The 15,783-nt window shown below is 33.2% G+C and overlaps 2 protein-coding genes across 3 annotated transcripts; one reads left to right on the plus strand and one right to left on the minus strand.

The window, feature by feature from the left end:
* Window positions 1-48: 48 nt before the first annotated feature.
* On the minus strand, window positions 49-5,700 carry LOC124634169 (probable phospholipid hydroperoxide glutathione peroxidase). Of its 2 annotated transcripts, none has more exons than XM_047169596.1 (4): window positions 5,540-5,700; window positions 5,095-5,297; window positions 4,833-5,005; window positions 49-664 (listed from the first exon to the last, which is right to left on the minus strand). In XM_047169596.1, the coding sequence occupies exons 1-4, from the start codon at window positions 5,626-5,628 to the stop codon at window positions 521-523; spliced, it is 609 nt and encodes a 202-aa protein (XP_047025552.1). In that variant the 5' UTR covers window positions 5,629-5,700; the 3' UTR covers window positions 49-520. The 2 variants fall into 2 exon arrangements, with proteins under 2 accessions (XP_047025552.1, XP_047025553.1); XM_047169597.1 differs by having other exon boundaries at window positions 4,842-5,005; window positions 5,540-5,699.
* Window positions 5,701-13,158: 7,458 nt separating this feature from the next.
* Window positions 13,159-15,449, plus strand: LOC124634168 (iron-sulfur cluster assembly enzyme ISCU, mitochondrial). The gene is made up of 3 exons (XM_047169595.1): window positions 13,159-13,399; window positions 13,910-14,213; window positions 15,031-15,449. The coding sequence occupies exons 1-3, from the start codon at window positions 13,307-13,309 to the stop codon at window positions 15,102-15,104; spliced, it is 471 nt and encodes a 156-aa protein (XP_047025551.1). The 5' UTR covers window positions 13,159-13,306; the 3' UTR covers window positions 15,105-15,449.
* Window positions 15,450-15,783: the final 334 nt, after the last annotated feature.

The following is a 15,783-nucleotide window of genomic DNA, read 5'->3' on the forward strand; positions in this document are numbered from 1 at the left end:
TTTTTGCAAAATTTAAAATTGTGTGCAAAGATTCAATAAAACTGCTGGTTCAAAATTATTATGATGGTATATTATCACAAAAAATAAAGAAGAATTCTTAAAACCTACTCAATATATCACACAGTGCATTTGCAGAATATTCAGTTGACATAGTATTTTACTTAGTAGGTAATTACATTATTCTTTCGACTTGCCAAAGTTTTGTTAATATTACATTAACAAAACTTTTTTTAACTTGGAAGTTTTAGTAAAATCAGTGATGCTCGCTGATGGTGTGATGAATAAATTAATTTATAATTACAACGGTAAAGCTAAGTTTAGATGAACTCATAAATTGTGACAAATGTCAAGCATAGTGTCACAATAAAAGGCACGCTGTGTTTAACACTGGGTGTCAACTGTGACCACCTAAACTCAGCTTAATATTAAATGCTCTGTCGTATCATATTTAACGTCTAAACCATCTAAGGCTATAAAGTAATAATAAAAAATAAAATGCGATGTCGTTCCATTTCACTGATCACCAGTACTTCTCAAGAGACTTGACTAAGTCCATTGGGTCCACGTTGGGTCCATGACGCTCAACGGGCACACCATCCTTGTCTACGATGAATTTGGTGAAGTTCCATTTGATGAAGCTGCCGAGGGTACCTCCTTGCTTGTACTAGAAGAAGAAAAAACAATATAAATCAGAGGAAATTTTTATTTTGTTTGTTTCACGACCTTGTAAGCGCAATGTCTGTGTTGGTCTTGCAAAGGTCAGGGGGTAGTATGATTGTGGATTTTTATGGCAACGATAAAATAATTTACATAGCTGCCTAGGCCGTATGACTACTATATAGGCTATAAATAGTAGCCTCATTTCGCATGAAGGTCTTAATTGTTATGCTATAAGTAGTTAAGACAATGTATGCCCCTTGTGCTCATGCACACGAAGGACAACGGAATAACGCAGTAAGTATTATAGTTAGCGTATTCAGGGCAATTTACACTGTAGGTATTATATTGATATGAGGATAAAAATAGCATTTCATATAAATGTATTAATTCATTCTGTTGCAAATTAAGAATGATGATAAACATGCATCTTTGTTAACGTTACAAGGTACTTTTAAGGGGAACAAAAAAAATAAAAAAACGGCGCAATAATGTAGGCAATCATACAATTATATAAAACCGGTCCTTATAATACAAAGGTCATTTCAACGGCATGTATGAATAATATAACAAATCTATTGATTTCCATGCTTTCACATGTATTTTTACTCAAGGCTACAAACTTTGTCCTTCTTTACACCTGTGGTTCCACACAAGAGCTACTTGGAACACATTTTCATAATATCTCATTATTACTCAGCAGTTTTTTTATCATTCAGGCATGAGTAACAAATAATTCCAAAGTTCACTTATTTCTATACATATTTGTTCTGATTTGTAGGGTAAATACGCCAAATGTCGGCCCCCTTAGCGATTTTCTGATTGCGGTTCGCTATAGCACCGTCAGTTTCCAACGAAAGATAGTTTCTGATGCGGTTTTGGATAGTTTGATTAATCTATGTCATGTTTATAGGCATAAGATTGATATTTCTACGAAAAGAAAAAAGTAATAAGGCTTAGATGCGTCGAGAACAGCAAAACCCTAAAGTCGGCCATTCACGGCCCAAGGTTGGTTGCGTTTTTTCCAAATGTCGGCCAGGTATAGGCTGTTTTAAATTAAGGCAGTGACAAATATTATTAACATGATTTATTTTAGCAGAATTATAATATAATACTAAGTATACGTTTGTAATTGTATTTGTTTAATTTATAGTAAAATATTTTTTTTGTTTCCCCTAAACAAAAAAAGTCGTATTCACGACCAACCATTTATATTTTTTAAGCTAATAAGAACGGTTTAATAGATAGCAAGTATCAAACTATAAAGCTACCATAAACATGCCTACAATACTGTCAACTCCTACATTTAAACTTAACTCCTATACGATATAATGAATTATAATAAATAAATTATTTCATTTTGAGAAAATGAAAAAATATAAAAGTATTTTTTCATCAGCCTGTATAGTGGCGCTTGAGTTCGAGGCTGGTCGACATTACGATTATTTACGATTCTAATGTCGGCCCCTATTTCTTGTACCTTATTTCTCGAGATTCAACTAATATCACCCCGGCCGTTATTTGGCTATTAAACGTAAAATAGATCTATTTGCCTATAAGCTTTGCAAATTCTCTTGTTAAGCCAACGGAATTAGTACAATAGGAATTTATAAAATAGACTGCATTTGCTTTAAGTCGGCCACGGCCGAGACTCCGGTTTTAAGTCAAAACTGTTGTCCTAATGGCGGCCTCCTATTTTTCCTTGAAAAATATACGCAAAACGCTGAAAAAACTATCTTAAAATATAGTAAAAATAACCCATTAGTGACAATCAAGCTTAAAACAAAAATAAATAAATGTTTTATCGTTCTAATATCAATCCCCAAAATGTGAGTATTCACTTCGAGTAAGCTACTTTACGTGCGAATTTGATGTTTCAACGGCGCAATCGCTACTGACGCTCAGTATGAGAAGAGTAAGTGACAGAATCGGATAGTAACGATTTGTACGTATAGAGTATAAACCAAGGTTGCAATTCGAGGAGCAAAACTAACACTTAATTACCTTTTGAATGAATGCAAGCTGAAAATGTACAGACGGCCGAAGTTTGGGGGGAGGCCGACATTTGGCGTATTTACCCTACCTAGATTCGTTTTTAGTCTAGGTAGGTATGTTGCTAGTTATTTTATCTGTGATTTTAGATAATCATGTTACAGCTTAGAAGATTAGAATTCAATTCATGTAATGGGTACTGCGTTGTTATTGTTTGTGGTAGCGTAGTTTCATAATAGTCTTGTTAGATTTTTTTCTATGATTCAAGAATTACGTAGGTAGGTGTATGAAATAGGATTAGCCGTTTCCCGCGATTTTACTCACAGCTTTAGGAGTTATTTTCTACCTATATCAAAACTCGTCTAGGGAAATATGATGAATAAAATTTATCCCGTCAAATAAAGTTGGTCACAGATGATGTCACAACAGGAACAAGTTCGACAAAGTTCGACAAAAAACACAAGTTCGAGCAAAAAAAGGGACACACCGGCCGTGGGTTATATTACACGAACCATTTCGGGCCAAATTCGACCCCCCTATAACTCAAAATCTATTTTATTTACGCATATCAAATTTCTAGTATCTATTGAGACCCCCTCACTTATCTAAAATACAAAATTTCATTAATATACCTATTGTAGGTCTTGAGATATTGACGTCAGTGACGTCATGTTACTTGGCAAGTTTTAATAGAAAATTAAATACTTGATTCATTGCGTTTAGTAGGTTTATAACAAGGTGTATGAAAACTTTCCAAGTAACATCATTAAAAAGTAACTATTTTTAACTGAGGTATGTGTATGGAACTTGGTACATATTCAGATCTCACTTCTTTTATAGGCGAAGCATTCCCATATTATCGAACTTGGCAGTCTTTCACATTTTTGTTTTGGGTGGGATTTAAGATGTTCGGTAGTTTTGGAGCCTTTCGTGTACAAACAAAAAAAACAATGTTTCCTCTTGATTATATTTGTATAGATTATTTAGTTCTAGATTAAAAGGTTTTAGAAACCAGAGAAGCAATTTTAACAAAACCAGAAAATAAGTCATGTAATGGAGTTTTTGACAGAGAACAGCTAGCATAAAGTTGCTATGTAGGAGGTCTCCCATAGCGGTATTCAGAATTTTAAATGCAAATAAAACTCTGTAACTGTATTTTAAAACTTTAAATTATGTGCATTGATGAATCATCAATTTGACTCTTGAATTGTGTTTACAATACATGAATAATTTCTTAAGATATATTTAAATGCATGCAATCAAATTTTGGCTAGGGGTGACTTCCCACTGTACCCACTGTAAAAAGAAGAGGTTTACTATGACATTGCTATGGATCAGCCTCTTGGGCACGTTTTATAGAGGAAAACTGTTTGTTTGGTTATAATGGATAAACTCAAAAACTACTGGACCGATTTTAAATATTCTTTCACCATTAGAATATATTCTATATTATCTGCAAGTAACATAGGGTATATTTTGTCCCGGTGCGGACAATGGCTTACTTTTGAATATGAGTATTTAAAATATATAACTAGATTGATTTTCATATTAAATTAAACTTGTCTTTTTGTTTCAAGATTTTAAAATTCTGTAAGTTTTTTGAATGTTTCAATGAACAACACATATCACAACTTGACTCACAAACTTCTACAGATAGCAAATATTTGAGACTAATTTATCAGTATTACTTATTCAACTTCCTTTAAGTACAAGTTACTTAATTAAGTCATAAGTCACTACTTAAGTCATAAGATTTGCAACTTGACATACTGTCAAGTTACAAATCTTATGACTCACGAAACCTGGTGATTCACAATATTATTATATTCTATTATTGTTCTAAATTTTGAACGTCATGGTGGCTGACCATGGTCTTCTATTGGCAAGAATAAGTAGTTTTTCATCACAATAACAAGAACTTTTTTTACAAGTCCTGTAAATACATATTTGTAATGAAATATTGCTTTTACATAAATTTTTATGTTTGAGATAGTATTTTGGTTTTATTTATTTTTGTTATGAAGTATTAGTTTAGCAGCACATTATTAACATATTTGTTAACCAGTTACTTACTAACTTTAGTAAGCTACTATAGTAAAAGTAGGATATTTTTAGTTATATTATTTTGTTTAGTATGCAAGCATTAAGTACTTCAACCTGTAATAGAAAAAAAGTTAAACAACCTTCTGTACCTTCAAGAATTTCCACAAAGGACTGGCCGAGTCTCCGTTCACATCAATTTTTTCAAACAGGTCAAACTTCACTTTCCTGTCCTTTGCAAAGCACACAATCTCCTCCGGGTTACCTGGCTCCTGACCGGCAAACTGATTGCAAGGGAATGCGAGAATACGTAAACCTAAAAATAGATTATTGCTATAGATACTAGTTTATCGTACAACACTGTAGGTATGTCTATCTTGTATTTTTCTTATCAGAATAACCTACCTTTCTCCTCAGCATATTTCTCAAACATTTCATTGAGCTGTTTGTAGTTATTTGCAGTGAGACCGCACTGCGAAGCTACATTCACAATAATGCAAACATGACCTTTGTAAACATCTAATTTCACATCTTCACCTTTTATGTTCTTTACTGTGAATTCATGGATGGAGGTCGCAGATTTGTAATCCGGGTTGGTACTCATTTTGCTGCAATCACAATGTACAAATTAATGAAAAAAATAAAATACACAGCCTAGCTCTCGCCTCAAAATTCAAACATTAAAAATATTAGGTAGGTTCCAAGTTCAAAATTACATCCATCATAATCTTGACAGATTAGTGATGTACACAAATTAGCCGGGAGCCGGCTTGAAGATGCACCACTGATTGCATAACATCATAAATTAGTTAACATTGAATTGAAAATCCTTTTTAGGTTTATAACTTACACTGCACTTATTTGAGCTCTAGACAAACAAATTACGTTCCCGACGATAGGCGCTACAAGCTTAGAAATCGCTCTAAATCCGATTGTCATGTTTGGTATAAAAAGTTCCTATTTATGTAGACCTTACGTTCATATACTTGATACGATGATTCTAGTTGACGTCATTTCAGCCATCGGGTAACGATGAACTTGCGTCTCACATATCATCTTATTTCATTATTATAGAATATGTTTCACATTACTTAAATCTAAATCTTTTCATTTAATTTCTAAGTTGCTGTTTTAATCATTAATTTTAACGTAATAAATTGATTTTAATCAGGTTTTCGAACACATGTAGTAGTGCGTTCAATTGATTGAAAATTATTTGTACACCCCAAGAAGAAGTTACTTATACCCATCGATACCCCATATGAAATGTTATAAATTCTGTTCCTGTATGTGTCTTTTCACCGTAGTTCACCAATTTTTTAATTTTCGCATATGATTTTGAATAATTCGATACACCGAAAGATATAAAAACTGTTAATTTGGTCTAGTGATGTAAGAAACCGTATTTTAATCGTGCTAGCCATAGATAATACACTATATAGAGATAGATACGCAACTCATCGTTCAAAACAACTTACTAGCGTGAAAGTTAACGGGCCCCCGTCACAAGATGGCGTGGTTACTTCATGTATGGTTAGGGTAGATGGCGCTTTTCAAGAGTTCTCTTAAATATGTTTTTAAATTTGAAAATTGAAATCACTGTTTTAAATTCAATTTACTGTAAATTGAATTTAAAACAGTGATTTCAATTTCCAGTTCCAGTTTCCAGTTTTCAGTTTCCAACTTCTAGTCTAGTCAATAATATTATGGGAGATAATAAAAAAACAAAAGATAAAGAGTACATTTATCGGCTAAGTATATTTTATTTCCTTTTTTTATGTGTATTACAATATTTAAATGCTTGTAACTTAATTTCATCATTTACATCGAAATTTGTTATTTTTCCGTTAATTATTCTATTAACCCCGGTGCACCAACTGTGAATGATTAAATTAATTGACATATTAATTATAAAATCAATTAATTTATTTTTATGAACTATACAAGTAATTATACTAAAATCACAATGGCAATTGATGTAAAATTTCATTTTTTCTTTCAGATATTTTATTTCAGGTGAATCTCGTAAACATGCAACAATCATATAATATATTTCATTTAATAATTTTATAAAATCATCACATGCATTAAATAAGGATTTTTTCGTATAATCTATTTCATAATTAAATGATTCAAAATCAATTTCCTTTCTTAATATATCATTAGTACATGTTCCACATTTTTTGAACACTTTACATTTCGATTTTTTTACAATGTATCCTGCTACATATTTTTTTGATTCGGCATGCAAAATCGAGTCATTCCATTTAATTTGGTTCATTGTATTAATTAAAGAATCAATAGGAAAATCACCACTAACCAATTCAATTTCATTGTTTTGTTTTTCAGCAAGAAGATCTTTGAAAGATTGCAGTGATTTATTTTCATCTTTTTCACAGTTGGCACTTACAGAATGGGGCGAATTTAAATTATTAAGTAACAAAGTTTTGAACGCATTAATAAATTGTAGGCACGAGGGATTAACATTTCGTATCCCATTACTTCTAATGTTACAAAAAAAATTTTCAAGAGGGTCCTGATTGAAATTTCTGGTTAAAAGGCTAGTAACTTTATATTTGATTTTTAAAAACTCCCACATTTCTTTAAACGTTTTAATATTGTGGATCCAATTTTGAAGGGATGGCACTTTTTCATATCTTACTTCTTCTGTACCATCCCGTTTTTTTTTTATAGTTTTAAAAGTCATTGAATCCAATATAGGAACTACCTCTGTCCATAATCTAAAATGAGGAGAATTATTCATTACACACCCCTTGAAAATTTTTGGATCACCTGTATATGAATGTCCATTGAAAGAATCAAATAGTTTGTCCATAATGAGTAGAAAATCAGCAGTTTCTTCGCACTCCGCCGGAAGAAGGTTGTGTTCTGAAACAATATATTAAATAAGTACTAGAATACAGTTCATATCAATCTTTTTTGCTATTGTGGACCGAAATTAAAGAAAAAAGAAAGAAAATACATTTATTCGACCCAGATTAGGGGCACACAATAAAAAAACAAAAATACAAAAATTTAATTAAAAAATTAAACGGTGTGCCTCACGGCTGTGTCGAAAAGGCACAAACTTACAAACTTTAAAGTGGCAGTAACGATTTACTGTGCGTCTTTATCAGTTGGTTCAGTAAATAGTTGTGGGTGTAAATATAATTAGTAAGAAACCAACATTAAACTATATTTTGTAGTTTCATAATGTCTCAAATTTTTATTTCAATATGATAATTTTAATTTATTATTTCATTTCAATTTATAATGTTATTCCAACAATATATCTTATGCATCTTAAATATTGACATAGCCAATTTTAGATAAATTATTAGATATGAATTGTATTTTTATTTTGAATTTTATCGAGAGAAATAGCATCTCAATTGTTTGTTTTTAAATATTTTTGAACTTATAAATGTAGCCAGGACATCTAATATTATTTTAAAGAAAAATAATGAACTTTCTAATTTGTCTGTGGAGAATGAAGATGGTTAAAAACATGTAAATTAAAAATAAAAATCTAATTTAGTAAATTAATAGCAATTTTTTTTAAATATAGAGAAAATAATGAGAACAATAAAAAGCATACTTACTTGCTAAGAATCTCAATGCTGATGATACCCTTTGGCTGAAAACTTGTGCAGCATATTTCACTTTCATTTTTGGAATTTTCTCTTTATTAACATGGTTTTCTGTTAATTTATTAACAAGCCTAATTTCATCATCCCCAACATCTAACTTCAACAGCATCTCCAAATGTTCCCACTTTGCATACTTTGTTTTCCCATCTTGTACAAATTTCAAATGTTTGGCGAGTAAATTATTTCTCATTCCCTTTAAAAGATGTGGAGGATCAAATAATGGGAAGACCTTTTGGTCTTCAAACTCGAAGGCTTGGGTCCTATATTCATTACCCTCTTGTAAATATTTGCGTTTTGTGTCTTCTTGAAGACTTTTTATCACAGAAATATTTGTGGCTGATTGGTCACATATAGTGGCAATAACTATCAATCCAGTATTGGAGATTTCTTTTATTATTGTTTTGATCAGCTTCTTTAAATCGTCCTTTTTCGTGGCACCTTGGCAAAATGAAAAGCATAAAGGTTGTTTCACTTTGCTTTTTATACCCTTGATCATAAAGACCAAGGCATGATCTGCGAGTTTTTTTGTTTGTCTGTGCCCAAAATCTTCAAAACCAGTTATCTGTTTTAGGGCAGGGTTGTAAAAAACACCCGGAGCCAATGATACCTCATCAAACAGTAAATTGACCAACTTTTTTTCTGCCGGCAATTTTGCTACTGTAGCTTTTAAATTTTTAAATATATCAGGATTGAAGCCTGGTTTCAGTTCAAATTTACTCAACATTTTTTGTAGGCTGCGCTTTGATGGCAAGACAAACATTTTTCGCATGAGGTTGTAAGCTTTCTGACTCTGTTTGTAAATGGTCAATGCCATGATTTTTTCGTTAAATGTAAATCGCCTGCCTCGTGGTTTCTTTTTCCATTTCATTTGGAGGGAAGTAAATATTTTTATTGTTGCAGGCATTTTATTTAACTCTTTCAAAAATGATTTTGATGTGGAAATTTTCCTTGCAGAGAGTTTCTTGTTATTTTGTTCCTTATATTTCTTTTTCAGCTTCAATACTTTCTGTTTTAACTTTATTATCTCCTTCTCTTTGGAGGTGACGACTCGTTTTAAATATTGACAAGTCCCTCTTTTCCTAGAACCTGTAATTTAAATTATGTTACACCTCAGATCAAAGAAATAGTGTTACACAAAGTTTTAATAGAATTGTGATAAAAATATGTTACATAATATTGTTCTGTTATTATATTATGACCAGAGATTGGAATAGGTAGGCTTCGAGGAACAGATACAAAAAGTGGAGACTTCCCTACAACAGCAGATACAAGCTTGATAAATATTTTTTATGGGGATTTTATGGGTAAACAAAAATGGATATAAAGAAGATCATTCAGACTCCATACATTTTTGGGCCTTTTCTACCAACGAAAAAAAATGGTATGGATGGTTAGAACTAGCTATTTGGATGAATAATTATTATGACACATAAGTTGTAGGATTATATCAAGTTATTATTATTAATCCATTTAATTCAGGTTTACAAGTTCGGAGATTTGTTATTGTCTTACATTTATTGATTCCTGCAAGTGCGGAAATAATCCTACCTAAAATTATAAACGCGAAAGTTTGTAAGTTTGGATGATGTTTGTTACTCTTTCACGAAAAAACTACTGAACGGCTTTGGATGAAATTTGGTATGTAGATAGCTTATACCCTGGAATTAGACATAGGCTATTTTTTATTCCGGTATACGCGGGTGAAACCGCGGGACGCAGTTAGTATGAAATAATCCTATACTAGTACTAATATTATAAATGTTGTGAGGATGTTTGTTCCTCTTTCCCGCGAAAACTACTAAACGGATTTAGATGAAACTTTACAGTAATATAGCTTATAAAAAATGTAATAACACATAGGCTTCACTACATAGTATAAAACAAAGTCGCTTTCTCTGTCCTTATTTCCCTATGTACGCTTAAATGCCCACTCTCTCTCTCTGCAAGAAGTTTTATGACCCTACAGTGGAAACAAATTGGAATCCTGATGATGGAAAGAAAAACCTAATGTTACAAGTCAAAGGTCAATTGTCAATAAAAATATTTACCTTTAGGGCGTTCAGCTGTCTGTAATGCATTCTGTACATCACTATGATAGTGGGTAGAGCTGGATGGCTCAATGACAGCAAGTTTATCTTGCGAAATGTTTAATAAATTCGACATGTCTGCCTCGACATGTCCCGATGGACCTTCAAGAGTTTGACCAACTGGTAATGTAGATAAATCTGCAAAAGGATGAAATTATTTATAGTTACTGTATAATTATGTAGAATATAGAACAATATTCATTTAATTCTTAGAAGATAGCATGTTGCATCAATTATTTTTGGTATATAATATTCATTTTATTTTCTTCTAATTAGGATTAGATTATTCAGTAGAAAATTTTATTTAATATTTGAGGAACAATTTTGTTATTACAGCGAAGGCAAAGAAATGTGGTTTTGTTTCTATTAAGATTTAAATAACATAAGACATCTAAATAGTAGGTACCTAGAGTTGGTATTGCATTTGGAGTAAGTCGGTGACTGGCTGAACGGTAACACTCTTCAAAATGTCTGTCGCAAAATCGAATTTGGTTATAAATGTAGATGTCGCCTTTCTCTTGTAAAGCTTTATCTAGTACTTTTTTCCACGAGTTAAACTTTTCCAAATGTGGGTATTCAGGTTTAGGAAATCGGTGCAATGGGCCTGAAATCAAGAAGTTTTTATACATGAACAACTCACTCTCATTAAAATACCGTAATAGATATCATCATCATATGTATAAAATTTTAGTAATGTACTGTGATACCATCCTTGAATATTAATCTAACACTAGAAATAATAGCTGAGGTCTAGCAGTACTAGAACAGGAACACCACAGTTGAAGTAAATAAAATCACAGTAGCATAGCATGGGGGTGCCGAGGGGGCCATGGCCCTGGGTGGCGCTACTCTAGGGGCCGGCACCGCCGCCTAGCTGCAGCATCAAGCCAAGTAGAAGCTGATAGCGTTGACAGTAGAGGCAAAGGCATTTTTTGCCGCCTTTACATTGTCAGTTCCTATTTATGCCACCCCATAATACAATTTTCTTGAGAAGAGTCACTATACATTAAAGGTTGTCTGTAAAAGATCGCTTTTAGCGATAAGACCACCCATTGTTACACCCCTTTTAGTTATTAAGTTTTAAATTGTAATTTGTTATGGTGTACATAGTGTGTATAGATACCACCACCACCACCATAACAAATACAACAAGATAGATAGATATCTATCTATACTTCTAGCCTACCTCCCAATAACTTCTTGTCTACTAAAAGAAGATCTAACCTATCAGGCAGGCAGGGTACTAAATTTTTCGACTCGCTCTTGAATTTTTACATCTGCTTGTTTTTCGTTTAATTTGACAATAAATGCTTAGTCCACACAAGGCTTTATGTTTTTTGAGCTTTAAAGGAAAATCTAACATATCCTAGTTTGCAAAAAATATTGTTGCATGCTGTATGAATCGACAAAGTTATACATAGATCATTAGTGTATGAATCAACAAAATCCTAGGTAGGATGCTAAAATTTTCACACTGCTGCACTACATATCAAAGAGAGCCAGTAACAATTTCTGAAAGTATTCCTTCCAGCACCCTAGTGAATCCCAAAATCATGGGCTGAGACCGCACCTGGTCATGAGTCGATATCAATAATAATTCTTTCTTGCCAAAACCATCTTTAGAATTTTATTAAATTGTAGTCATTTGAATTTAAATAAGTACCTAAATAAGGGGGCTCGCCCCTAAGACTACCCACTGACCGGCAGCTAAATATACCTGCGCCCCGGGCGGCGGAATCCCATGCTACGCCACTGTAAAATCATAGTTTTAAAACCTGATGAAGTTATTTGGTCAGAGGGTCGTCTAGAGCGGGCTTTGTCTTATACGTAGATTCCGAGTCTTTTGATTGGATATAAAAGTTAATGTGCAGTTTCAATTGTTTGTGTAGGGTCAGGACAGGAGTGTGTGTGGTAGTGCATCTTAGATTTTTGATGACTCAAGGACTATGATGACCACAGATTGCACGGATGACAATAATGGATATTGTGCAGCCTATCAGCAAAAGATAAATTACGTGCATTATAAAGTTAAAAGTTTTGAACTTACCGTCATTGTCACAATCAAAGTAGCACTTATATCTTGACGTTGATGGCATTCCGCCCCTAAGACGATCCACTGGACGCATTTTCTAGTCCTAAATACGGTGCCGGGTCAATGTAAAAGCAGTCGATCGAGGTTCCAAAATACAAAGCCGGGTCAATGAAAATGCAGTAGATCACAGGTCCAAAATACGAAGCCAGGTCAATCACAGAAGCAGTCAGTATCAGAGTCCAGGAACACGCAACAATCGTAATAAAAAAACCAGAAAATAACACTCAGAATAAACCAACACGTTAGAAAACGGAAAACGGTAAAGTAAAAGTATGGTCGACTGTCAATGTCAATCGTCAGTGTTTCAAGTGGTTTCAAGTAGTGTGATTATTGTGATTAACTAAGACGTCCTCATAGATAAAAAAGAATTAAAAATAAATCATAAAATTATTTAATTACAATATTTGTTAATATTTCTAATCACAAAACTTTTTTTAGATTTGTTATTAAATCGATGAAATATCGGTCTAAGGTGCAGTGACATCTAGTGACTAAAACGAAGTACAAATACCCAAGTTACGGGGCATCCGTCACTAGATGGCGCATTTCTAAAAAAAAACCTCAGAAAATTATTGTACTTCAGTTGCATCCCCATGGTGCTAGCTGTTGTTGCTGTCTGTGTACTTGATATGTCACTGTCACTGTCAGTCAGTCAGTTTCGTAATTCCCAATTCCCAACCGGACGACACCGTATCAGAAAAATCTCTCTTCCGTTTAGCTCTATCAGAAAAAGTGCATTTCGGTGTGGGTTAATTCGACCAGGAAATACATACATCAAATCGAATAAGATGGCGTTTTTGGTATCAAACATTCGCAGATGCGTTTGCCTGAAAAGTTTCAGCACCCCCAACATTATCCAAACGACGTCGTATCATGCCAATGTGAGTACTTACTTATTTATGCAATGTCAAGGATTATCGATTTTACAAGTGAACTACGTAATTTCACCAGTAACCTTGACCGGTGATACAATATTGGGTAACATTTTCAGTATTACGTTTTTAAAAACATAGATTTTTATTATTGTGGTTTTTGGACAATGGAGCGCAACTCATTGTCGTGATAAAGTTACCACTATCTGCATAATTATTACTATGTTTACATTTAAATATTCCTAATGAGTGTAATTACACAGCCATAGATAGCATATCAAGCAAAATAAAAACGAAATAAGAAATCGCTTGGTGTAAATGTAGGTTGATCAGACTAATATTTTTTTTAATGAAAAACAATTGTGCAAATAACAGTATATAGTTATGAATGACAAAGCAAATCTTGATTGACAACTTGAAACTTATAAAGTTCCTCATAATTTAGACAGCAATAATTAAGAGCTCCTTTCTATCTTAATGAAACTATACATGAACTCAGGTTCCATTTATGAATTCCAGGTGATTGACCACTATGAGAACCCTCGTAATGTTGGTTCCCTTGACAAGAAGGACAAGAACGTTGGCACAGGACTTGTCGGTGCTCCAGCTTGCGGTGACGTCATGAAACTGCAGATCAGGGTTGATGAGAATGGCAAAATCATTGATGCTAAGTTCAAGACATTTGGATGCGGATCTGCGATCGCTTCCAGCTCTCTGGCTACAGAGTGGGTAAAGGGCAAGACAGTTGATGAGGCGTTACAGCTGAAGAACACTGATATTGCTAAGGAGCTGTCTTTGCCTCCTGTCAAGCTGCATTGCTCTAGTAAGTTCACTTTGGTAATTCAAAACATCTTGAATACTGTGAGATGTACCTTGATAGGAAACCTCCTAGTTCAACTTTGGAAATAACACACAGGGGAAGCATTGAACTAAAATTCTTTATTGGTGTAGGGTTGGACCTCAGATTCCAGTTCTCACCGCATATAGGCATCATCTGCCTATCCTTGTCCCAAATTATGCTTGGGTTAGCTTTCAGCTGTAACTGGATGCATTCTGCCTCTACTTTCATACCTACTACTGTAGATACTCTATTACCATAATAAAGCAAGTCAAAATAATGGACAAACTATAGATAGTTGTGTACGTGTGTTATGTTGACATCCATAGGTTTTTCTCCTTTTATCATCAAGTATTTTCCAATACTTAGCTCAATAAAGTTTGAAGTATTGCTTAACTGTTATCAGGGCAAAACGAGTGCTGTGTGATAAGGTGAAGTGGAGGGTATGCACTCCTTAAAGATAATGTAATTTTACTAGACAATAATAGTCACTTGAAAATATCCAATAATAATGAAATACTGTAGAATTATTTAGTCCCTTGTTGTTTGACCTTGAGTTACAATATGAATGGAACTGTAATGTCTTCCATGTAACGGATTTTACATTGATTTGCCATTACTTCCATTGTTTGCATGTTAGTAGATATTTCATTTGTTTACATTATTGTTGTTTCTCCTGATATAAAACCATCAGATCAGGATCAGTATTAAACCCGAATACAGAACATACATAACAGTATTATACAAAAAAAAAAAAACAGTAAAAGACAAATGGTTAAACTTTTTGTTATTATTTTTCCAGTGCTTGCTGAGGATGCCATAAAAGCAGCCTTGTCAGACTACAGAATCAAGCAACAGTCAGCTGAAAAGCAGTAAGGAGTGAAACGGACCGGAAGGCGTTTGGAACAGATCTGTGATTTTAGGAAGAAGTTAGGAGCCAAATGAGTATCTATTACATTATAAGAAGTAATTGTAGATACTTACTATGAGGATGAAAAATGATAAACATATATTCCATAGTCTCAATCTGCACTAAAAATGTTTAGTAATTAGTGTGTCGTTAATTTTGAATAGTTTTCTGAACTTTGAGATCTTATACTCTTATGCACAATAATCCACCATGATATTAAATTAAATTGTTATCGTTTTAGTTGATGTCCTTGAAAATAGTTGTAGAAATATTGTCAAAATTAGTTGTTAAATAAAACTGATATTGAATTATTCGCTGTTTAATTTAATCCAATTATTATTTGAGGATTGAACCACATTGTGCAAAAAGGTTTTGTGTTCCTACGAATTTTTACCATGAAGCCACAGAGAGGTGATGTTAGTAAACACAATCTTAAGCAATAGTGTATTTTTAGTCTGGCACTCACAAATTCCATAGCTAGATCAGTGGCCAAGTATAATTTTAGACCATTTCCAATTCTATATGTATGGATACTATAATGTAATAGGTATTTGTCACAACATATAAAACAGTGCTCAGCTACATCTGTCCGATCGCGATATACTCACAAACTAGGTACTGTACAGATTTTCATGGGTTTTAACC

This window comes from Helicoverpa zea, chromosome 10, assembly GCF_022581195.2.
Source record: "Helicoverpa zea isolate HzStark_Cry1AcR chromosome 10, ilHelZeax1.1, whole genome shotgun sequence".
NCBI classification, from domain to species: domain Eukaryota; kingdom Metazoa; phylum Arthropoda; class Insecta; order Lepidoptera; family Noctuidae; genus Helicoverpa; species Helicoverpa zea.